The 25,239-nt window shown below is 45.0% G+C and overlaps 1 protein-coding gene across 11 annotated transcripts in view; it reads left to right on the plus strand.

The window, feature by feature from the left end:
- THRB (thyroid hormone receptor beta) overlaps positions 1 to 25,239 on the plus strand; it is a 392,184-nt gene that overhangs the window by 351,155 nt on the left and 15,790 nt on the right. For all 11 annotated transcript variants that reach the window (XM_033431962.2, XM_049710126.1, XM_033431959.2 and 8 more), the window contains 3 exons: positions 9,369 to 9,469; positions 14,289 to 14,436; positions 17,442 to 17,647. In XM_033431962.2, the coding sequence (XP_033287853.2) occupies positions 9,369 to 9,469; positions 14,289 to 14,436; positions 17,442 to 17,647 (455 nt within the window). The remainder of the gene's footprint in view (positions 1 to 9,368; positions 9,470 to 14,288; positions 14,437 to 17,441; positions 17,648 to 25,239) is intronic.

Consider the following 25,239-nt stretch of genomic DNA (forward strand, 5'->3'; position numbering starts at 1 on the left):
CCCATTGCCATGAACTTGAATATGAAATGATGACACACTGTCTCAACTTCTCTTTCTCAACCCTTCCTTCTCGCCTTCTCCCTCCCTTTGTCTCTTTCCCCTACTATTTCCCCTCTACCTCTCTCTCTCTCTCTCAGTCTTCCTCTTTCTTCCCCAGTCTCTCCCACCCCTACTCTTCCTCCCTAGTTGAATTTGTTTAATTTAAACACATATATGATCCGTCTGCCCAATGAACCAAGTGTTGCAGGCATCATGTCTTTACAATGTAATACTTAAGAGGTTAACGCAACTGCAGACTTTTCTGCAATGCTTGTGTAATTGTAAGGATGCTGATGTAAATGCAGGATTTCAAATTGGGCATTGCCACCCATAGACTGTGAAGAGTCAACACCGCTCCAGAAAATAATAGAACCATTTTTTAAAAATACAAAACCCATTTGTGGCATGAAAGTGCCTCTCAGCACCCAGAAATGCACAACAGTCGTTTGCAAACCAAGTCCAAGTGCAGACAAAGCATGAGCTGACTCTTCTTTCTTCTCCTTCCTGAGAATCAGGTACCTGTCTTGTCAAGGCATGTCCTTCAGAGATTGCATTGTATGCCCATCCTCAGGCACCCACTGCCACTCCTCGAGATGAAAGCTAACAGCAAGAATCCAAGGTCTTATGAGAAACTGAAGTCAGGTGCCGGCAGGCTTGGGAAGGAATGTTGGAGCTGTTTATTTCCTGCATATGGGGTTCACGTCCGCCACCTCACATCCCTCCACAAAATCGTTTCCACAAACTCAAAGCTTTTCTCTCAGCTCCCAGCATTCAGGTGCATTCAGCCTGAGGTCCAGTTGCTTCCCGCTCTACCATCTGCTCTGGGCCAGCTTTTAGGACCCCCTTCCTTGTCCTGATACCACCCAGTGCTCACTTAGGCTCTGCATTCTCCCTTTTCCACACCCTCATGACCAGGGCGCTTCCATGCGCTGTCCTTGGTACCAGGCTCATCTCAGCGCCCTCTCTACCAGCTGCTTTAGAGAATTTCCTCCGTTCTCCAGGAGACTCCCAGAGTGGTCGGTCACTCCACCCACCCCCGTTCCTTGTCTGCAGAAACTGCCCGCCACGCCGTCCTGTCCTCTTCTCTGCGTGTCCCCCCTCTTCTCCCCCAGAGCCTCTGCTTCCGGTCACTCGGTGGCAGTTCCTCCCTGCCCTCTCCACCCACCCTCAAACGTTCAGATCCTTTCCATGACCTGTTGGATCAAACACGAACTCCACCACCTCTTCCCTGCCCCAGAGAGTTCCGTCTGGATTCTGGTTTCGTGCTTCCTCCCATACGCTCTGTTCCAGAAATCTCAGCCAGTCTCCTCTCTCAGCCATACTGCCCCCCATCCCTGAACCAATGATACTTTTTTCCCAGCTACACCCCAGTGTGCGCCCTGCCCTTCTCAGCCTGCATCACTTCAGGTCACTGATTCAGCTCACAGCTCATCAGCCTTTTCTATTTAACCGGCACTATTCTCTCCAAAAGCCCTGCTCCTGACCAGCCCTGACTTCAAAGACAAGTATCCCTTGCGTAATATAACAGTGCTGAATCATTTGTGTAAATCACTGCTTTTTTTTTTTTTTTTTTTTTTTTTTTGTGCGGTACGCGGGCTTCTCACTGTTGTGGCCTCTCCCGTTGCGGAGCACAGGCTCCGGACGCGCAGGCTCAGCGGCCACGGCTCACGGGCCCAGCCGCACCGCGGCATGTGGGATCTTCCCGGACTGGGGCACGAACCCGTGTCCCCTGCATCGGCAGGCGGACGCTCAACCACTGCGCCACCAGGGAAGCCCCTTGATTAAATTTTTGACTGGCTAGTTATACCAATCTTTTCCCCATCTTAGTGATTTGCATCTTCAAGTGGTTTTAGCTCTAATTGTGGATTGAAAGGTTTTGTCAGGTCCTGAGGGTTGGAGTCTATGCGGACAGGGAGAAGGAAGGTTAGTGAGGGACTTCTTGTGTGTGAAACTGTATTATACCCAAGGTTAGCCCTAAAAATGAAATCTTTTAGTTTCAGGAATTCTTGAGTCAGAAGAAATAAGGTAACACTTGCTTTGCCCCCCTTTTCTGCCCTAAGGCTTCCAAGATGAAGGAAATCCAGAGTCCTTTGTCATCATGTCCTCTCCCCTTTTCTGGATTAACAACTCTGACCTGGTCCTCCTTCTGCTTCCCTTTCCCTCCTCTGCCCACACCCCGCAGAGCTCTAGAGTTTGAAGACTTGGAACTCGGGTATCTTCACCCCTCAGCCAGCCATAGGGCAAGGTATAGAGCAAAGCTGCTCAGTGATGCCATGCGGGGAGAGCGGAGAGAAGGTGCTGTTCTGAAGAAAGATTTCATGAATGGGAGCCTCTGGGTAGCTCTGCTAGGAATTTGCAGACAGCAGTGGAAGAACACCTTTAAATTTATCACTGCTTCAAGTTTGAACCCCATTTCTTACACACTGGGCCATACATGGTTGTTAAGTAAATGGATGGATAGATGGATGGGTGGGTGGATGGATGGATGGACAGATGGACACATCTATGGACAGACAAATGGATGGATGGATGGATGGATGGATATAGTGTTTATCAGAGGGTTAAATATTAATGTGATGCAAAACGTTATCTAGTACCAAGAATTAAATGTAAAAAGAGTCAGGATTAGTATCTTAGGAAAAAGCTAAGCAATGAACTGTTCAAGATTTTTTAACTATATAAAGAAATGACATCAGGAAGAAGGTGCCAGTGGGAAAAAAAAGCTTAAATCAGAAGGGCCTGAGCTGTGGGACGATTTGAAGAAGTTCCGTTAAAATTAGAAAAAAGGGGAGACGCAAGAGGGAAGAGATATGGGAACATATGTATATGTATAACTGATTCACTTTGTTATAAAGTAGAAACTAACACACCATTGTAAAGCAGTTATACTCCAATAAAGATGTTAAAAAAAATTGGAAAAAAAACTAAACTTGCTAATGGTTTAGCTTCCTTCAGGGTGTGAAAATATATTCTCATCCAATAGCCTGACCCAAACCACTCAGGGTCCTTAGCACTAACTTCACCATGAATCAGTACCTTTCTGAACTGCCCAAAGGATTTCCCACCACTAATAACAACCACAGCTCCTTTTAGATGCCAGGACTGGTTGTGCTAGGCAAGTGGTCTGACACAGAAGGAAAGATTAGCCAGGTTGGAAATGGTCTCTGAGCCCAGCTCCTCTCCACTTCTGCTGGACTGACCTGCCTAGGCAGCTCCGTCTCCTTTACACCTGCCACCAAGATCTGCCTTATGTTCTATTCCTAAGGCCTGTGTGTCTGCCAGCGGGACAAAGGAGGGCCCAGTGTTTCTTCTTCTAGGACCTGAGATGCTGTTATAATTCACTCAAAAGAGTTAAACTAGCCAGCCTTCTGATTTTACCCATTCATGGGAAACCAAGTGAATTGCACTCAGTGCCAACCAAGAAGCCAAGCTTGCTCCCTGTTGCATGATTTCTAGCGCAAATGCACACAACTTTCCTTCCACATACCAAGTCCCTCTGAGGATCAAATTTTTAAAAATTACTGTTACCGATGACACGGATGAACCTTGAAAACATTCTGCTAAGTGAAAAGCCAGTCACAAAAGAATACATATTGTACCATTCCATTTGTATGAAATGTCGAGAATAGGCAAATCTGTAGAAACAGAAAATAGCTTAGTGGTTGCTTAGGGCAGAGCAGCTGGAGGAGGTGGGAGGGCTAGGGAGTGACTTCTAAAGGTACAAGGTTTCTTAGGGGGATGATGAAAATGTTCTAAAATTGATAGTGGTGATGATTTCACAACTCTGTGAATATATTAAAAGCCATTGAATTGTATGGTAGGTGAATTAGGTCTTGATAAAGCTCCTAGCAAAAAAGGTAAAAAAATAATGTTAGTAATTTTTTATCATGTCAACTTATTTTACGTGCCAGGTAATACTTAGCAATTAATCAGACATTTCCAAGTGTCCACTAAAAACATCTCCAAGTCCTTTGTTGAACAAACAGATGGAGTTTGCTTTCATAATAATAGGCTGGATAAAGTGACAGCATGGTTTATTAGTCTAAGAAATAACGCATCTGAGACTATAAAAGCTGGGCAAAATACATCATCCTTGCACTATCCCATATAGTCATGGGCCTTACCTGTTTTCGGGCGTGATTAACCACGCTTCTTTAACAGTCACCTGGGACAGCTCGCAGATGCAGTTCTCAGGTGAGCAGCCAGGCCTCCAGGATGTGCTTCTCATATTTGTTTCCAGGCAGAACACAATACTGACATTCAATGAGCGTGCACTCCTGGTAGCATGCATTTTCCGTGGCTGGGCGTATTGGCCGGCATGTGACTCATTTGGGGAGCATGAAAAAGCAAAAGGGTGGAGACCCTGAGACAGGAGAGCAAGCAGTGGTTAAGTTCTCTAGGAGAACTGGTTACCGTGTGATGTTGTCATGTACGTTCTGTAACCTTAAGAGAATCCCCACCTACCTATTCACTATGTGTGGGATTTCACTCGCTGGTGACAGTTATTTAATGATGGATAATGGACTTAGGTATAATGATTGATGTATCATTGCTTGTGGTGACTGTTTTGGGTAAATAAGATGCTTCTGAGTTAATACTTTAGAGAAAAGAAAGAGATGGGTGGGGTGCACTAGTGAGATCATGTAAGCAACTGCTACCAACTTAAGTAGATGTTTCTGTAGACGTTTTGATGATTTAACTAAAGACATAGTTAATCACCTATTCATCCACCCACCAAGAAAATCATGTAGGAGAAATAAGAGAACAAAGCAAACCACCCTTCAGACTAGCAGTCAGAAAGCAGAAGGAGGGACTTCCCTGGTGGCTCAGTGGTTAAGAATCCGCCTGCCAACGCAGGGGACACGGGTTCGAGCCCTGGTCCGGGAAGATCCCACATGCTGCAGAGCAACTAAGCCCGTGTGCCACAACTACTGAGCCTGAGCTCTAGAGCCCACGAGCCACAACTACTGAGCCCACGAGCCACAGCTACTGAGCCCACGTGCCACAGCTACTGAGCCCGTGTCACAACTACTGAAGCCTGCGCACCTAGAGCCTGTGCTCTGCAACAAGAGAAGCCACCGCAATGAGAAGCCCACGCACCGCAACAGAGTAGCCCCGCCTGCTGCAACTGGAGAAAGCCCACATGCAGCAATGAAGACCCAACGCAGACAAAAACAAATAATAAATAAATAAATTTATATTAAAAAAAAAGAAAGCAGGAGCCCATTCCACTCGTACATTGAATTATCACTGGATTCCAGGGTTCACAGGAACTTTAAAGGCCAAACAGTTCAACCATCTACATAAGTTGTTGAGCTACAGAGAAGAGAAAACTTCAGTGTCCTACTGCCAACACCAAAGAGTAAAGCAGGCTGGTAGTGGTGAGGTAGGGGGAGGGACGGCAAGGGTCCTGCTTCTTCCTAACTCTAGTGGATATTCTCCGGCCCTCCCAAGGCATGTCCCTCAAGCAACACAGTGTCCAACTGCAGTACAGTTTGTTCCCAAACATGAGATTAGAAGGAAAAGACCTGCAGTTCTCTCTCCCTTCTCTCTGCCATCTGCACCTGATACCAAGAACTCAAAAGTCCTTACTCTGCTCAACTGTACATAACCTCTAGGTGTAAGAGATCAAGATGTAGCTTTCCCATGCAGATGGTGAACAGGCATGTGAAAAGATGCTCAACATCACTAATCATCAGGGAAATGCAAATCAAAACCACAAGGAGATATCACCTCACACCTGTCAGAATGCCCATCATGAAAAAGAACACAAATAACAAATGTTGGTGAGGATGTAGAGAAAAGGGAACATTTCTACACTGCTGGCGAGAACGTAAATTGGCACAACCATTATGGAGAACAGTATGGAGATCCCTTTAAAAAACTAAAAATAGAGCTACCATATGACCCAGCAATTCCACTCCTGGGTATATACCAGAATAAAACGAAAACACTGATTTGAAAAGATACATGCACCACAATGTTCATAGCAGCATTATTTGCAGTAGCTAAGACGTGGAAGCAACCTAAGTGTCCATCAACAGAGGAATGGGTGAAGAAGATGTGGTATGTATATACAATGGATTACTACTCAGCTGTAGAAAAGGATGAAAATTTGCCATTTGTAACAACATGGATGGACTTGGAGGGCATTATGCTAAGTGAAATAAGAGACAGAGAAAGACAAGTACTTTATGATATCATTTACGTGTGGAATCTAAAAAATACAACAAAGTAGTGAATATAACAAAAAAGAAGCAGACTCAGATACGGAGAACAAACTAGTGGTTATCAGTGGGGAGAGGGAAGGGGGAGGGGCACGATGGAGGTCGGGGAGTAAGAGGAACAAACTGTTAGGTATAAAATAAGTTACAGGGATATACTGTACAGCATGGGGAATATAGCCAATATTTTATAACTATAAATGGAGTATAACCTTTAAAAATTGTGAATCACTGTATTGTACACCTGTAATTTATATAATATTGTACAGCAACTATACTTCAATAAGAAAATTTAATTTAAAAAACTGTAGTTTCCTGACAACATGGATATGTATATTCCATCTGCCTTTAACAGGAGGTGCATACTTGAATCATTGGATTACTTTGTTATTTAAGTTACTCTGTGGAACTTCCCTGGTGGTCCAGTGGTTAAGACTCTGTACTTCCAAATCAGGGGGCACGGGTTCGATCCCTGGTGGGGGAACTAAGATACCACAGGGCACATGGCGCAGCCAAAAAATAAAAAAAGTTTTTAATTAAAAATAAAAGTTACTTTGTGTTTTATGAGTATGTGTTTCAACGCACACACGAGTATATGTGCACACACAGTCAAACATACTAATCTACGATGTAGAAACTAAAATGCTACAGTGGTTATCTCTGTGGTAGAAAGTTGATAGGTTAGTCTGTCTTTTGCTAATTTATGTCTTTCAGTTCTTCTACAATGAATTGTATTACTCGTGTAATTTTTTATTTTAAAACTCTGGACTTGGGCTTCCCTGGTGGCGCAGTGGTTGAGAGTCCGCCTGCCGATGCAGGGGACACGGGTTCGTGCCCCGGTCCAGGAAGATCCCACGTGCCACGGAGCGGCTGGGCCCGTGAGCCATGGCCGCTGAGCCTGCACGTCCGGAGCCTGTGCTCTGCAACGCGAGAGGCCACAACAGTCAGAGGCCCGCGTACCGCAAAAAAAAAAAAAAGAAAAAGGGCTGCCACTGGGGCAGCACAAGGAGAAATGGAAGCACCCAACCTGGACTCGGGCTGGGGGTGGGCGGGAAGGCATCTCAGAGACTTTCCCCCTTGTGATTTGGACACTGCCCTGTCCCAGTACTGACCTCATTATATGCAGAGGATCTGTTATTGTCTGTTTCCCCCAAAACACTGAGAGCTGCCCCAAGAATTAAGACTTAGTCATCTTTAGATCCTTGGCATGTTGTTGCCTGGCACATAGCACCCCCATATATATGTTTATCGAACGGAACCGTCCTCTTTTATCTCATCGTTTCTTTGTTTTTTTAATAAGAGCTTTATGGGGACATATTTCCCATACTATAAAATTCACACATTTAAAGTGTACAAAATAGGTTCATTCGAAGCAATGGTTTTTCACTCAGTGGTTTTCAATATATTCACAGAGTTGTACAACCTTCAGCACTACGAAATTCCAGAACATTTTCATTACCTTGAAAAGAAACTTTGTACCCTTTAGTGGTCATCCCCCATTCTCCCCTCCCTCCAGGCCTTCGCAACCACTACTCTAATTTCTGTCTCTAGGAATATGCCTGTCCTAGATAGTTCACACAAATGGCAGTATCTAGCTTCTTTTGCTGCATGTTTTCAAGGTTCCTCCTTGTTGTACCATGTAACAGTACTTCTTTCCTTTTCCTGGCTGAATAATAATACTCCATTGTACAAATATACCACATTTTGTTTATCCATTCATGATTTGATGGACATTTCAGTTGTTTCTACATTTTGAGTTTTATGAATAATGCTGTGTTGAACCTTCATGTATGAGTTTTTGTACGGATACGTGTTTTCACATCTCTTGGGCATATACCTCAGAGTGGCATTGCTGGGTTGTATGTCACTTTGTAACCTTTTGAGGAACTGCCAGTGTTGTCTGGTTGTGCTATCATAATATCACACGTTTGCAGAATCCTTTTTTTTTAGATGGCCTTATTCATTCTACCTGAAGTTAACTATTTTTAGAAAAAGACCAACATAACTTATACTGGAGGGCTGGAAGTCAGGAGATCTGGATTTTAGTCTCTGCTGTTAATTTCTAGTGTGAGCCTGAGGATGGCCAAACCTCTGAAGGCCTGTTCACCTCAACACTACCTGCTCTCCCAGGACCTTTCCAGCTATAAAGTTTTCTGAACTTATTGCATGCTGCCTTGGTGCCAAAGTAGATCAAGTCCCCTAAGAACAAGTTCAGAAATAAGCCTTTTGAGAGAGGCTGTGGTATCCAGAGCACCCCAGGTGTCTCAAATCCCAGCCTCTCTGGATCTCTGCATATAAGCCCAGGCCCAGGGATTCTCAATTCTAGATGTACGTTAGAACCACCCAGAGAGCTTTTAGGAAATTCAATACCTATGTCTCCACACCCTAAAGCCATTGAAATAAAGATTCTCTGAGGGGATTGGTCTCTCAGATTCAGTATTTTTAAACAGTTGATTCTAAGATGCAATAATTTTAAACAGGGGATTCTCAGGCCGAATCAGGAATCTATTATATTACAGTGTTAGGAAGAAGAAAAGAAACTGTTTCCCCAGTTCAGTAATCTAAGTTAGTGATTGGGGTGTGAAAACGGGTACAAATCCTTTCAGGAGCAAAGAACAGGTTGCTCTTGAAAGATCTTATATTTTCTTTTTAATAATTACCCATAATGTTATGTATAACAAAAATGATAAATCCACTTATAAATAAATTTTTTAAAAAATCCAGGCCTCTCTGCCACATCCATTGGCTGCAGGAGCCTCCGGGCCTGTTCCCACCTGCACAGCAAGAGTGAGCACACCTGTTTCGAAGGCATTCCGAAATCCCGGGCCTGTTAACTCTGTAAATGTGAACTGAGGTCCTGGGGAAGTATAAGATACTGAGAAAGTGTATTAGGTCACTTTTTTAAATGTTTTCTTGTTCAATGTTTTCCTTACCTTGTATATTTAAAAGTAAATGATCACAAGATGTAAACTGTAAAGCAAAAATTGTATTAAAATGTACAGAACAAGTCAGCCCTGCTTCCTCATCCACCTTCCTCCTTCGGGCTATGGTGTGTCTTTAACATGATATTGTTTTCTCACACGCTGCTTCTTTCCTTCTTCACAGGCTACATCCCCAGTTACTTAGACAAGGACGAGCTATGTGTCGTGTGTGGTGACAAAGCCACCGGCTACCACTACCGCTGCATCACGTGTGAAGGCTGCAAGGTAACCCCTGGGGCCAGTGAGCCCCGATCCAGCCCCTTCCAGGAGTCCTCCAGCATGCAACCTGAAGTTTAGGTTCCTATTAGAGCCAAATCCCGACATTCACGGCCTGTGTTCATCCTCTTCATTTTGGGGGGCGTATTCAAGAACTGAATTTTTTTTTCCCCAAATCAAAAATAACTAGATGAAGTTTTGTGACAGTGTGAGGTCTGCTGTTTTAGACAGGGAGAAAATTGATAAAATGTAAAGAAATTAATAAAAGCCTCCCTTTGAGTTTAAAAATGCATAGATATTTTATAACATGCTATCATCCCATGAAATAACCATTTCTCCTCCTGTTTTATCTCCACTGTTTAAGGAGGCAGAGTTCACTCCAACCACAAGCTAGTTGCCAGTGTCAATCTGAGAGAATTTGCTCACTTTTAAGGGTTCCATTAGGGAATATCTTTGAGGCTACTTAGGTTCAATTATATTCTGAAATGATCCAAACTGGCTTGTGGCACAGCCTGCAGTAAGTAAATTCTGGTCGTCCATCAGCTAATTACACGCTCTCCAGACCCATCTTCAGGAGACACTTGACAAGAAGACACCAGTGATCAACAGTCAGTTTACCTCCCGAAAGTGAACCTGAATTTGCCTACTTACATTTTCATTATCAAAGTGAAGATGAGTTTCTGGCAAACACGTTTTGGTCCGACAGCCTAGCCTAGAAAATAAAGTCCACTGTAAAGGTAAACAGCTGAACCCAGTGCGTTCAGCTAATGTTTTATAAAGGAGGTAGTAAGTCAGAGAAAGACTTTAATTTTTTGTTGAATGTTTTATTTACCTTCTGTATTTTAAACTAAATTATCAGAAGATATGAACCCTAGAGCAAAAATCGTATTAATGTTTATAAAACAAGTCCGTCTTTCCCCCTCCGTCACCCACCTCACTCCCTCCTCTCCTTTCCTCCCTCCTACTACCCTCTTTTCTCCTAACCTTTGACCCTAAACCACCAAAATCAACACGTTAGGTCGGTTTCATACTAACCTGTCTCATTTCCCTGGTGGAAGATTTTCCATGCAAACTCCCTACATTTTGTGCACGAAATGAGGAAACTTGTAGCCTACTGATGTGTTGAGATGATCTATCCATTGAAAAGAGGTCATTTTTAAGACCTCAAGGCAAGACTTATTTTGGAATGTGATGTAATATGTTCTCATTCATCCAGGCCCCTTTGATATAGAACTTGTCACCTTTTAACAAAGACTGAGCTAAAGGTTGCTACTACATCTGTGCAAATAATGTCTTAAGGAGTTTAATGGCATTAATTACAAATAAGTTGCAGCTGTTTATTAACTGGGACACTTGCAGACTGTCTCTTGAAAGCCCAATTCTATCGGCTTGCTTTGAAAGTAATAAAACTGCATGAGTTTAGATACTTTCTCTCATTCCAAAAGCTCACTAATTCAAATGGGTCTTTCTTCTAAATTAGCCCCAATTCATAAGGCTTTTACCTACCTGATTATGCAGCGTTGAGATTCTCTCAAATTTTGAATTCTGGGGGAGACGCTAATGACAATTCCATTTATTACTCAACTCCCAAAGTGACTCTAAAGACCAAACGTGCCTTACAGAGGACTTAATGATCGTTAGTGATTGACTTAAACAAAGGAGAACCAAGCCTATTAACCTATTAATACGTGTCTCTGACTCACGTATGTCTTCATGATGATCAAGAAATCCACTACCCTCTTCTCCCAAGATCACAGGATGTTTGGGGCCTGATTCAACTGAGGTTTACTTAAAAGAATCCATCATGTAGCAGAAAGCTAGATTTCTCAGCCCTGGTGCCTTTGTCTCGGATCAGAATCCTGTTTCCAGCATAGCCCCAATCATAAAATCAGAAAGTCTTCCTAGGGCGGTTACACAGATCATTTAATGCAAGGACAGAGTGTCTTGGAAAAAGACAAAAGAGGTGGTCAAATGAAACACAGTTTTGAAAAATGGCCAAAGATGAAAAATGTTGCGCTTCACATCTTGTTTACTCAAGCCTGTAATTTGCAAGTGTTTCTACCCCATACTCGTAGTGTGTAGAGGGAGAATCTTTTTTGCCTGTTTCTGCCCTGAAGACAGTGGAAATCTTTTGGAGATGTTTCATCTGTTGTGATGGGCCAGTTTTCATGCCTCTTTTGTAGAAAGAATGTTGATACTGCCCCGAGTAAATCACTTTTTAAAGAGAGACTCTAAGCTTTTTTAACAGTTGCCCGAATATTGAACTAGGAGGGTGACAGTTCCTTGTAGCACTGATTAGTGCATCATTTTGGACCACTAAGGAACGGATCCAGTTCTTCTCAAAGTGCAGAGAAACGAGTCTGATGTCGATTTATAAAGCGAAACCTCCGCTCACCCACAAATCATCGATGAAAGATATGTTCTTATTCAGTCCCTGGGACATCTCTTTCGTCAGCTCACTGCTAAAAAGAGCTTTTTATAAGTAGATTCTGTTAAGTATTTTCTATCCAAGTTCACATCCAAAAATTAATTTTTGTCCCTTTTTAAAATTAAGGGACCTACCATCTTTAACATTTACTCAAATAAAGTGGTCCCTTCATGTGGGAAAATATGCTTTTAGCATAGCTTAGGGAAGGCCAACATCTTAAAAGGGATTTGGTCCATGAAGTGTCCGAGAAGAGTCAGCAAGGTAAGCCACAGAAAAGATGGCACTATGAATAGCAAAGCCTGCTACCTCAACATTTTTTCCAAATAAGCTAAGTGTAAGTTATTTCATTCATTCCTTGTAAAAGCTGAGAGTAGCCTTTTTGGAGAAATGAACGTTACCTCTGCATCTGGTATATCACCTGTTCCCACCTTCCTGTTGTCTTACTCCCCAGTAGGCTCCCGCCACCCAGAACACAAGCCAGCGTGAGCAGATGGGGGAGAAAAGGTCTCCCAACTCCACAGTAATGATTTCCCATCTTCAGAGCAGCAGTCAGCCTGCTCGCTGGAGGCCCCGGACTTAGGTCGCTTTGCATCCTCCAGAAAGAGGGTGCTAGACAGTCCCCCCTCCTCCCTGTCTGTGACATATGTCTCCTTGCTAGAACCTCTGAGTTTTTTCTGTCTTTCAAGCAAGTGTAACCCTTGAAGGGTGGATTGGAGGGAGGGGGAGGGGGTAGAGGAGCGGGGACAGCTTGTTTTTCGTTCTGTGCAGGCCCTGACATCCAAGCTTTGGCAGGACCACCCACCTTGAACACCCGGGAAACACATGGCAGCAGCTGCCCCGTGTGTGCTTCAGGGAATCTTAGGACAGTTCATCGATGTCGTTCAAACTAATGGACTCAGTGTTTAAGGATGCAAAGCCAGATACAATACGACAGTTCTTCTGTTAGGAACTGAGCAATAGTAATATCAGGGGTTGGCAAACGTGCCCCGAAACCAAGTCCGTGAGTTTCAGCTACTGCTGTCATTTTTCCATTTTATTCTGCTGTGCCCAGTAGAAAATCCTACCTTGGACCTTTTCATTACAAGGAAGAGCTCCTGTGTCTGAGTGAGGAATATGCAAGTGGTATATGTACATAAAGCCAGGGCAAGTTAAATGGGATAATTACAATTTGGGTTAGCCTGGAGGAACTGGCATTTCCGTCCAATTTATGCAACAAAGTTGGAGGTCCCTTTAAGGTTTAGTGGACAACATCCTTCAAAATTTGTTGTGCCTTGCTATTCTACTAAACCATAAAACGATGTGGTTATTTTGAGGGGTGGGTGAGAGGGGACTGTTTATAATATGTTCATCTAAAACATTTAAATAATGCAGTAAAATTGGACTCAATCTATATCATGTAAGCCAACTCCTGGGCCCCAGGCCGAGTTCCAGCATGTACTTGCCATGTGATTTGGGGCAAGTGATTTAACCTGTCTAAGGCTTAGCTTTTTAATCCCCACAGTGGAGATATTAAGAATACTGACCTCAGAAGGTTGTGGGAGAGACAGAGGCCCTGGCACTTGTCTGCAGCACTTTGCAGTGCACCCCTCACAATACATGCTTTCTGCAGTTATAAATTCCTACCAGACTTGAGTATCATGTCCAGAAAGGTTCTCATATGACACAGCCTTGAGGATGTTATGTAAGTCACCAAAGCCTGGAACTGCATTGTATTCTCAGGTGGCCCTCTCCCATGCCTTGAGAGAAGAAGAAACATTGAACTTTAGGGCGCATGTCTACAGATATTGGCGAAAAAGGGTGCTAGGAAAGGAAAACGCTAGTGCCATGAGCTATGGGAAAAATTTGGTAAAGAACTTGGAATTTTCTCCTCCCCAAGGACTGTTGTTTCAAGGGCTATCTGAGCTGGTCATGGCCATCTCAAGAGTCGAAAACCAGAATTAAACCAAATCTCTAAAGGCAATTACTGCATCCCTTTAAATACCAAATGATTAATTAATTAATAAAGCATCACAAGTATCCAGCTCTTATTTCTCCAGTATAAAGTACAGCAAACCTCTTCAGAGCTTCATTTAGCAACACAATTATGGCATGAAATAATAATTTATTTATATGACTCATCGTTTAGAAAACATAAACGCGAACATGAGACTTTCCCATCAGCCTTGAGTAAATGCCAAAAAGATAAGAAGAGACTCCGTAGCCTCTGACATCTCCCTCAGATTTAGAATTATCTAGATTCACTTTGGGCCAACTGCCCTATATATGAATAGGTCGAGCTAAAGGCCCATACAGAGGTAAGGTCTAAAACCGTCCATCACAGTCAGGAAGATACAAAATGCTGGAGTCACTTATTTCTCGAAAATATGAAGTGGTTGTCCTGGGTCTTTCTTTTTCATGTAGGGTTTCTTTAGAAGAACCATTCAGAAAAATCTCCATCCATCCTATTCCTGTAAATATGAAGGAAAATGTGTCATAGACAAAGTTACAAGAAATCAGTGCCAGGAATGTCGCTTTAAAAAATGCATCTACGTTGGCATGGCAACAGATTGTAAGTAACCTTCTTCCTTTGCTTCATATTCAAGGAGTGTTGACTGGGGAAAAGGTTGGCTCAAGGAAATCACCCAGGCAGGAGAGAAAGCAGGAACGCATGTGGACAGAGGGAGAGCACGCAGCATTCTCAGGGACCCTCACTCCCAGCCATAGCTGGGCGGTTTCCATCCTACCCTCCCCATCAACACCTGACTCCGAAGGCATCCAGGTGATGGGTGAGAGACAGAGGTTAAACTGTCCCCATCATGCCTGCAGGACAGTCAGCAGTGCTCTGTCTGCACAGAGGTTACAGATGGGGGGTCTGTCCTTCCACCTCGATAAAGTGTAATTTTCCACACAACATTCATGTGGTGAGAAGCACAAGGACTAATATTTTTTCAAAAGCAGAGACAGGAATTTATTCTGTGGACATTTTTGGAGTCAGGGCACTGGTAGAAAACATCGTGTTCAGAAATTTCTAAAGAATGTGAACTTGAGTGCTATTGCATGACTCATTCTGCAGTTGGTTTTTTTGTTATATTTTTAGCCATAAAAACATTCCAAGCTGAAGTCATCCTACCCAGTTTTCAAAGTGCCACAGCATATGGTGGTGAGATTAGCCGTTGGGGTCTCTTCTCCCCACACTGTGCAAGGGATTTACACCAGTCACTTTAATTAATCTAATTATGAAATGAGAATCGTGTCATTCACAACATGTGGCCTCCCTTTTGCCAGGCATCAGGGTTTCTGGTTTCCACTGGCATAAATTTTTTTGCACATCAATGAAGGAGTCCTACTTTCAGTTTAAAGTAAAAGAAAGAAAAGAAAAAAGAATGCAATGAGGATTTTTCCTTGTGAAGAGGAAATAGTCACAGCTGCATTTATGCAACAAACAGGGTTCTCTCAGCTAGAACGACAACAAAAAATCTCTGGAACGTCCTGGTTTGCCCATTAAAGAAGACAGAAAGAGGAATCTTTTTAAAAAAAAAAAAAAAAAAGAGGAGGGTTGTGTCTGGGCATGAGGCTGGAAACCCTGGTTTAATCCTTCACCTCTGACTGAGTTATTTGTCTTGATCTTTGAAAGGCTTTTAGCGGTTGCCAACAAAATGCCTGCTAAGGTTCTATGGAAATGAGTGACCTGTTGAATGTCCATTGCACTGTTCTATTAAGAAGTTAAAGAGATGAATGTTGATGAAGTTTAGAAACTCAGTGTTGATCTACACGGGGTGGAAATTTGAGTGCACCTTGCTTGCTTGTGAAGCATTACAAGAGCTCAGGTTTTATCATCAGAAAAGCTGTTGGAGTCCCAGGCCTGCCACTTACTAGCTGTGTGCCCATCGGACTTAACTTCCGGTTTCCTTGTGTGAAGGTATCGCCAGCCCCACAGGTGGTTTTCAGGAATAAATTAGATAACGCACATCCAATGCCACGACCCCTGGCACCAGGGAAGCATTTGGGGAGTGAGGTTACGAGTGTAGCGCATTCCTTGTCTCCCTTAAGGAGTGAATCATGATGACTTCACAGGGCTCACCCATCCGCCCACATGTCTAAGTGCTCCCCTGACTCTGATGACCCAATCACATCTTCACGATTGGGGTTTCATTCTTCTGTTTGTGGATTTGCCAGGCACCTCTGGTTCTCTTCCTCTGCTACGTTTGCTTTGTTTTCTTTCCCTACCAGGTCACGGCTTCCTCAAGAAATGGCCCTAGGACAGTGATATTGTAGGACCACAGTCAGGGGTCCTGGGTCTTGCCTTGCCTCTGCCATGAACTTGCTGTGTGACTTTAAGGAAGTCATGATCTCCCTCCTCCTCTGTGAAGGAGGGCGTTGCACTAGATAAGAGCTGAGGACCCTCCATTGGTAAAACCCTATGACTCTGTAGTACGAAACCTGAGTCTTTCCATGCCACTGAGGGCTACTGAGAGTCTGGTGAAATGGTTTCGTTTGGGAAATTAACCACAGAAATATAGGTTTCTTGTTACCTGCTCTTCTTATTTCCCTTTTGCATAAATGGTAAAAGTCGTGGCTCTGCTTCCTGAGCATGTATAGTGCATTATCACACTGATACCCTGCAAAGTAGGTATTATTGATCCGATTTTTTTAAAGATTTTTTTTGATGTAGATCATTTTAAAAGTCTTTATTGAATTTGTTACAATATTGCTTCTGTTTTACGTTTTGGATTTTGGGCCGCGAGGCATGTGGGATCTTAGCTCCCCAACCAGGGATGGAACCCGCAACCTCTGCATTGGAAAGAGAAGTCTTAACCACTAGACTGCCAGAGGAGTCCCTTGATCGGATTTTATATGGGAAGAAATGAAAGCTCAGAGAGCCTCAGTAACCTTCCAAAGGTCACACAGCTAGAATGTGGTAACATAGGGATTCAAACCCGAGTCTTTCTAGATTCCAAAGCCTGGGCTCTTTAATCACCTTTGAGCGTTGACCAGGTAGAGAGAAATGCAAAGTGAGTGCCTGTGAGGCCTGAGCTAGGCCCCGCCATACTCCAGTCAGCCTTCAGGAAACGAATGAAGAGTCAGACTCCTTTTTCCTTTGAGGAAGGGATCGCCAGCCTCTGTTTACTGCTCAAGAACTTTCTGAACCTGCAGTTCTTCTTAGTAAGAGCCATTTGCGGGGCGGAGGGAAGGAACAGAAACCCTAAGAGTGAATTCAGATGATTAGCTAGACAGACACACCTGTGAACCTACAGGTAGGATGGGCTTTACCTGTCTCTGGGTCATTCTTATCTAGGGGCCGCCCCTCTGTGGGGCTGAGATGCCCAGTGTCCAGCCCCCATCCCCCCCCACCCCACCCCCATCTTTGTTCTAGAAAGCTGGCTAGGCATCCGGAGTTTGGTGCTGGGGCTAGTGGTGGACGATGGCTCTCGTCCATAGCACTTTGCTGCCAAGCGAGATATGACCCAGGGTGACCCCCGCAGGCCCCCTGAGCGGGCTATGCAGCGGCCCGAGCCCCCGCGGGTCTGCCAGGTGTCTGGGGAGTGTCTGTTCTGTGTCCCTCCCCGCCCCCAGTGGTCCTGGATGACAGCAAGCGTCTGGCCAAGAGGAAGCTGATCGAGGAGAACCGGGAGAAAAGGCGGCGGGAGGAGCTGCAGAGATCCATCGGTCACAAGCCCGAGCCCACCGACCAGGAGTGGGAGCTCATCAAGACCGTCACCGAGGCCCACGTAGCCACCAACGCCCAAGGCAGCCACTGGAAGCAGAAGCGGAAGTTCCTGGTAAGGCCCCGCCCCTTCCGCTTCCACTTCCACCTCTGCGCGATCCGTTTGGTCCTCAGAATCCAGGATGCTGGTGTCCTCGCTGCATCTGATTGACCGGAGTAGAGTGCAGAGGCGCGATATAAACCCAGGTCTGTCTGACCTTCTCCTGCCTGAGTCACTGAATTCTAATGCACTTATCTCTTTGCTTTTGCTGTAAGGGCAGCCCTGGATCAACTAATTAGCAAAATTCTTTACCTGCTAGCTTTCCCTTTTTATACCTATTTCTTCCTTCAGATGCCCATTTATATACATACCTAGTCCCCTAAACTCACTCCAAAATATCCCCTTTAGAATCACCCCTAGAATGAAGTGACTCATATCTCAAACGTATTTTTATGCCAACAGAAGTCAAAATGTTGAGTTTAAAATAAATTATCTCACGTCCAGGAGGACAGTGGGAATGGGGAGAAGGGATGGGGGAGGGGAGTGTAAAGAAAAACAGGCCTTTCCAGACCCTTGGAATAGCAATGTTTGATGTTTTTATAAAAACTAACCATCGTGAAAGCCCTTCCTTCTATTTCTTCTTTGGACTTCACAACGCTTTGGGGTAGGTAGGCTGGAATCACTATCCCCGTTTTGTAGGTACACAAACCAAGCCTTCAGTGTCTCGCCCGAAGGTCACAATGCCAGAAAGTGGCTGGGCCAGGCCCAAAGGCCAACTCACGTCTGTTGTCCCCAGTTCCCAGATGCACCACCCGTCCCACCACCAGCTGGTGTTTGGCCATCTCGGAGACTGACCCAGCTCTTAGTTTATGACATGAAGCTTTATGAGGACCTCACTCAGCCCCAGCATCGGATATTCTGTGGGTCTGTTTGTATCTCCCGGGTAGGTGAGGGCACTCCTCATCTGAACAAAGAGATATAGTCTGTCATTGTCTTCACGCCTCAACATCACCACTATAATGGGCTAGCTTTTGCTTTGGTTTGGTTTGGTTGGTTTCATGAAGACGGTATAACAACAACCTTAAAGGAAATTTTTGGAAAGAAAAAGCTTACCCATAATCCGCCTGCCCTCCAATAATTACCTTCATTTTTGTTAACGAGCAGCTTCTAACACACTCTGTGGATGGCAGCCACTAACAGTTAAGTTAGGAGACACTTGGATGGCCCTGGCCAAGTGACAGGTACCAGTGTAAGTGCTTTCCAGATATTAACTCCCTATGTCAACCAACCTATGTAGGCAGATGTGGTTAGTATCTCCATTTTACAAACGGAGACAAAGACGTTAAGGAGATTTACCCTCAATCCCCCAGCTAGTAAGCAGTGGTGATGGACACAGCCCAGCTCCAGGATCCATGCTCTCAACCACCACACTATGCAACGTGGTTGAAACGTGTGGTATCTTTTCACCAGGGTGACTGCCAATAAATTCTTTCCTCCCTGTCTTCACGGCCCATTCTCTCCCATGGAGAGGTGGAGTGTATTCCTCTCTTCCCTTGAGGCTGGGCTGGGCTGTGATTCCTTGAAGCAATGGATTTGGGCAGAGCGACTTCTAAGGCTGAGTTATAAGAAGGCTTGCAGTTCCGCACTGGTTATGTTGGAGAGGGATGCCATCTGGTCTCTCTGAGGGAAGCCAACTGCCATGTAAAAAAAAGTCCAACTACCTTGAGACCACCATGCTGTGAGGAAGCTCAAGCCAGCCATTTGCAGAGATTCCCAACCAGCCCAGGCACCAGAAATGTGAGTAAGAAAGCCTGCAGGTGACACCAGACTCTGCTGCCATTTCATGAGGGACCCCAAGTGAGAACCACCCAGCTGAGCCCATCAATCCCCAGAACTCTGAGAGATAGTGAAAATTTGTTGTTTTCAGCCACTAAGTTTTGGGGAGGTTTGTTACACAGCAGTAGATAACCAGAATAGAGCCCAGTAAATATCTGTGTAACAAACCATCCAGTTCCATGGGCCCATCCTCAGAAACAGCACAACTAAGCCCTGTGTCTTAGCCACTTGACACATTTACGCACATCCCCTGCAGCAGGGTGACTCTGACTGAGTATTTATGCTCAGGAGAAAAAGTTCACGCTTTTGAGGGGTGAATTATTCCCGCAAGGACATTAAGAATCCTTCATTAGGGACTTTCCTGGTAGTACAGTTGTTAAGACTTCACCTTCCAAAGCAGGGGGTGCGGGTTCAATCCCTGGTCGGGGAGCTAAGATCCCACATGCCCCCCGGCCAAAACACCAAAACGTAAAACAGAAACAATATTGTAACCAATTCAATAAAGTCTTTAAAAATGGTCCACATCAAAAAAATCTCTAAGAAACAAAAAAAAAAATCCTTCATTAAAGATAGCTTTGCTACATAGTATCTATGTCCTGAACTGGCTTCTGCACGTTCAGATTTGCATTTCTTGTGTGGCCAATACCACTTCTTTTGCTTACAACACTGCTATGTATATTATTTCATTTATTTTTATGTGATGATTGCCCATCTTGTTCTGGAAAAGAATTTGAGGAGGCCTATTATGTTAATAACACTGTGGCAATGTCATAAGGGATTAAAAATTATACGTTGTCATAAAAGCTAGAAGTATTCATTTATGTGGAATGGGTAAGTAACTTACTTCCCAAAAGGAGCTTCTTCATCGTTTTTTACCGAAGACCAGGACTCAAGTCGTAAACAGAGATGGGTGGTTGGACCGGGGTTTCAAATCGATACGCCTGTGAAAATGAGTCATTGGCAAGTAAGGAACTTTTGCAAAAGCCATGCAGATTTTCACAGTAATTCTAAAGCCACTCTTTAAAACTACTTCCAAAAACATTTAAGTCATTCTCCAATCCACTCAAATCTCTGATGGTGCAGAAGTGCCGATTCCTGTGTGGTGGCAGTGATGATGAAAAGTAGATGTGGACTGAGAGGGGGGCAAGAGGCCGGTGGTGGTGAACAAGGGAAAGCAGAGTCTCTCCACCAAGGCAGCTCACATCTGCGCTCCCAGATGTGGAAGACATTGGATTGGAGTAAACTCCGTACAGCGACAGTATTGTCTGTTGAACACTGTTGTTTTTACCCGCCAGAGTTCTTGGACTCCCTAATCAATAGAAATTGATCAGAGGCCAGATAAGGAATTCAGGCAAGGCTTTATTGGGGTCCCTGCTGCAGCAGTGGGGAGCGAGAACAAGTAGCAATTGCCCTTGCTAGCTCCCTGGGGGGAGTGGGGGGTGAGCTGGTTCCTTATATGAGGAGAGGGGAGGGGCGGGGCCAGGGGTGGGGCCAGAGGGATGTCCTAGGTGGTCTGCCCACCCCTTGGTGGTGCTGAGTGCAAGGAGCATGCCCGGTACTGTGCTTTTGCTCCCGGCTCTTCAGAAGTGGCAGGTGGGGTGTTTTTTTTTTGGTCTTTTTGTTTCGTCTTGTCCATTATTTGCCCCAACTGCACATGTATGCAGTTATTTTTAGTCCCTTATACTTTCTTTGTATTTTCTTGTGGGAGGAGACGTTTGTCCGGGTGCAAGCCCTGCAGGCAAGGGTCCCAGGTCCCAGGTCCCAGCCTGTCTCCTTATTACTCTGCTCCCTTAGTTCACATGCAAAGGTATGGCTTTGGGTGGATTTTCCACCAGGTATCAAATGTGACCATCAGAACCAGGGTGGGCCTGCCCCACTTTTCCCCTGGCAGAACTACTGTCTGATGACACAAATTCTCAATAACAGCCTCAGAAAAGGGGCATAAGCAGAAGGGTGATGCAGGATGGGTGATTTGACCACGTGTGGTCATAAAACAAGTGCAGTCAAGCCAGCAAGGCTTCTGTCACCCAAAATGGTTATAATTACATCAGAAGAAGGCAGCGTAGTCTAGTAGTTATGTGCATAGAAACTGGAACCAGACAGCCTGAGTTTGTTACCTACCTCTGTTGCTTTTTAATTATGTGACTTTGGGTAAGTTACTTCCCATCTCTAAGTCTCGGTTGCCTTTATGCCCTTATCAATGGTGTAAAAGTAATAGATAGAAGTGCTTGGCATGTCGTTAACAAGCTCCTACGGAGTTACAGTGTGCATCACCCCTGCACCACCACCCGTACCATCCTGTCCCTGCTTTCCCCAGGAAAAGGCCCAAGGCCCAGGGACCTCTCATCACCATTTGTTCCCCATCACAAAGGTGCGGGGAGACACACTGTGGTCACTCAGAGGAAGAGAAGAGTCCCGTCTGGCCCCATCCCCTCTGCATGTGCCAGAGACCCCAGCCAAGAAGCCCTCAGCTCTGAGACAGCCACTTGCAAAGGGGTCAACTGGTAGCACTTCCTACTCACCTTGAACAATTCTGATGCAACAGTCAAAGCACAAAGCCCCAGTTCGTCTCGATTTGTGTCATACCAGCCACCTCTAGTGCTGAGCTAGGGTTGAAGCCCACACCTGCACACACCCCTGAATCTCTCCTTCTATAGGTCCCCCCCCCTCCACTGCCCCAGAGGATACGTGCTGGATTCCTTATTGACCTTCACCCCATCTCCAGCCCATCAGAAACCCCTGCCCTGGGCTCCCTAGGTATGTCTCCAGGTCCCACTTTTCTCCATCTCTCCTGCTGCCCCCGTGGTCCAGCCCACTTCATCTCCTGCCCAAACCACTGCTGCTGTTCTCCCACCTCTTCCTCGGCAACCACATCCCTTCTCCACATAGAACCATAAATTTCGTCATGCTGCTCCCGTTTAAAGCCCTTCAGCGGTGCCCCACAGCATTTAAAATGTGCCCATCTCCCCTCCATGGCCCTGAAGGCCCATCGCGATGGGACCCTTGCTGCCCCTCCATCCTTTATCTCATGCCACCTCTGGGCCTAACCACACGGGCCTCCTTTCTGACCTTGGGACTTTGCACTGGGTTTGTCCTCTGTCTAAAATGTCCTCTGCATCTGTGGAAGGCTGCCTTCTTGACATTCTGCAAGTTAAAGCTCACACATCACTTCTCAAAGGGGCCTGGCTGACCACCCTACCTCCTGAGCCCCATGTATTATTAGGTCATCTCCAGTCTTATCACAAACTAAAATTCTTCCAACCTGACAGTATTCTTTTCATTTATTGTCTGTCTTCCTTCGCTGTATGAAGGCTCCTTGAGGATACATTGTTCATTGCTGTCACCTCAGCATCTCGAACAAGGCCTGACTCCATAGTAGTTGCTCAAGAAACACTGGTTGAGTGCGTGTATAAACACAGGTTTATTCAGTCCCTCAATCCTCCACCATTTGGCCCAGTGCCGTCTACACAGTAGACCGATACTCAAGGCGTATCCCCCCACCTTGAGCAGTTCATATCTTAGATGTGTACCTGCATAACTACAATAAAAGTAATAGTCGTAAGTGCCTAGATGCCAGACGAGTGGTTACATGGGCCACCAGGTGTATTCAAATGAGGTAGACTCATTTCCCACTGAGGCCATCTGAGAGGGCTTCGAGGAGAAGACAGAATTGGAAGTGGGTGGGATTTGGAATTGGCAGAGATGAGACAGAAGTGAGGACTTTGAAGAAAGCAAAAGTCCAGGAGGAAGGCGGCCCCGAGATGGAAAAGCATGAAGCAAGTTGTGGCAGACGGGAAGAGGTAGGCAGGGCAGGCTCCGGAGGTCCATTAGGGCCCCCTGCCCACCCCTTTGAGCAGCTCAAGCACTTTGATCCACAGAGGCAAAAACCAGGCTTCCCCACAGTCCCCAGTGGTGAGCCTGCAAGCCTCACCTATCCTCAGTCTCCGAGTTTGATCTCATGTGCATAAACACACGTGTGTGTGTGTGAGCACACGTGTTCAGGGAGTGCACTCTAGGCTACTAGCTGTAAGAAGCGATCCAGTAGATTCAATTGTGCCAAATATTGGTACTCTATTTTTAACATCTTCCAAATATTTTAGCAAATAGTGTGTTGTCCTTATGGGTAAAAAACCTTCAGGGAAGTCACAAACAAGCTCAACTTTAATTGTATTCCTGATATGTTAACTTGGGTCGATTCATCTATTTTCTTTTTTCAGCCTCTAAGTTTTTACTGACATGAGTTTTCAAAAACAAGCATCCACATTAGTGTGGGGGGCGAGGGTGGGGGAAGAGGGAAGGACAGGGAGAAGGAACTCTGCTCTATTGGTAGTAAAGCTCCAGGGTCACCCCAGACGGTCGTTGCAAACAGCCTCGATCATCCTGGCTGGAGCTCGAATCTCCTGGAACCAGCAGACACCACACCAAGCTCCTCTATGTTTTTTTCTAGTATCCAAGACTTATTATGGACAGAAAGCTTAATAACGTAATAGAAGGCTTCTACTTTGTATGTGGTTTTCCTTCTAGCAATTGTATTTTCCATTAAATACCCAAAGGCTTAAAAGTAAATTTTTTTCCTACTCTGATATCTATCAACAGGAAAGCTTGTGAGGTTGTTACATTTGGGCATTTGATTTTAGTTAAAATTGTCATATTTCCTTGTATAATTTCCCTCCTATTTTTCAAGCCTTTAGAGGTATCACAGACGGTGATTCAAATGCCCCACAGACTCACAGATTAAATGGAAATTATTAACATCCATAGTAAGCCACTGAAGACCATTCCAGGCCAAAGCTATGTTATTAAAATATTTTTATTCCTTAAAAAGTTCACCCTATGTGTGTGTGTGTGTGTGTGTGTACACCTCCCTACCTTTTTAATGTGTGACCATGTTCCTTTTATCAGTTGATCTTCATAAGAGAGCTGTACAGTAGACACGCAGGTGAGACAGGCCGCATTTCGGGGTGGCAGGGATTAGAAAGACCAGCAAGGAGGTCTGAAGGATGCCAGAAGTAGCAGTGACCAAACTTCACTGTGTATCAGAATCACGCCCAGACTTTCTGTGTACCTTTTCCCTTAGCTCAGTCTATGTGAGAAAGACAGAGAGACAGAGAGAGAGAGCGAGAGTGAGAGAGAGAAGCTGTACATGTGATTATTCCATCAATTCCATCTGCACCCGGAGAACCAGTAGCCTTCCTAGGCTTTGCCATGCCAGCAGTTGCCCCAGAATATCGTCATTGATTCTGAAACAAGACGGAAACCAGCTTTCTTTCCCATCCACTCACTGCCCCCAAAACAAACAATAAAAAAGTGAAATAAAATAAACAGAAGAATTCCAAAAAGGTCAGTGCTGCCAGCATCTGTTATGTAATAGATTTAAAAATCCTTCCCCAGGCTGTACTCACAACTTTGACCACACTTTGGAGGGCCTGGGCTGTTCCTGTTGACCCTGGTGCCCTGGCAGCAAGAGAGTGGAAGAATCATCCTTGCTTTTCTTCGTGCTAAAACTTAGACGCGAGCAGTAACAGGGGAGATGGGGGGAGAAAAATGGGAAGTGGATTCCTCAGTGCTAGCCCAGTGGGTTCTCAAAGTGTGGTCTCAGACCAGAAGCATTGGTGCCCTGGGAAGTTGTTAGGAGCTCAGATTCTCTAACAAGAGACCTAAATTGGAAAGTCTGGGGGGTCATTCTGATGCACAGGAAAGCCTGGGGACCTAGGAGGCAGGCCACGGTCTTGTCACCAGCGGTGCGCTCACCAGCCATTCGGCGGTGACGGCTCAGCAGGCTCACATAGCCAGTACCCGCTGCCCTCTCTGCCCTGCTTCCCGCGCCTCCC

Source organism: Orcinus orca, chromosome 5 (assembly GCF_937001465.1).
Source record: "Orcinus orca chromosome 5, mOrcOrc1.1, whole genome shotgun sequence".
Taxonomy (NCBI): domain Eukaryota; kingdom Metazoa; phylum Chordata; class Mammalia; order Artiodactyla; family Delphinidae; genus Orcinus; species Orcinus orca.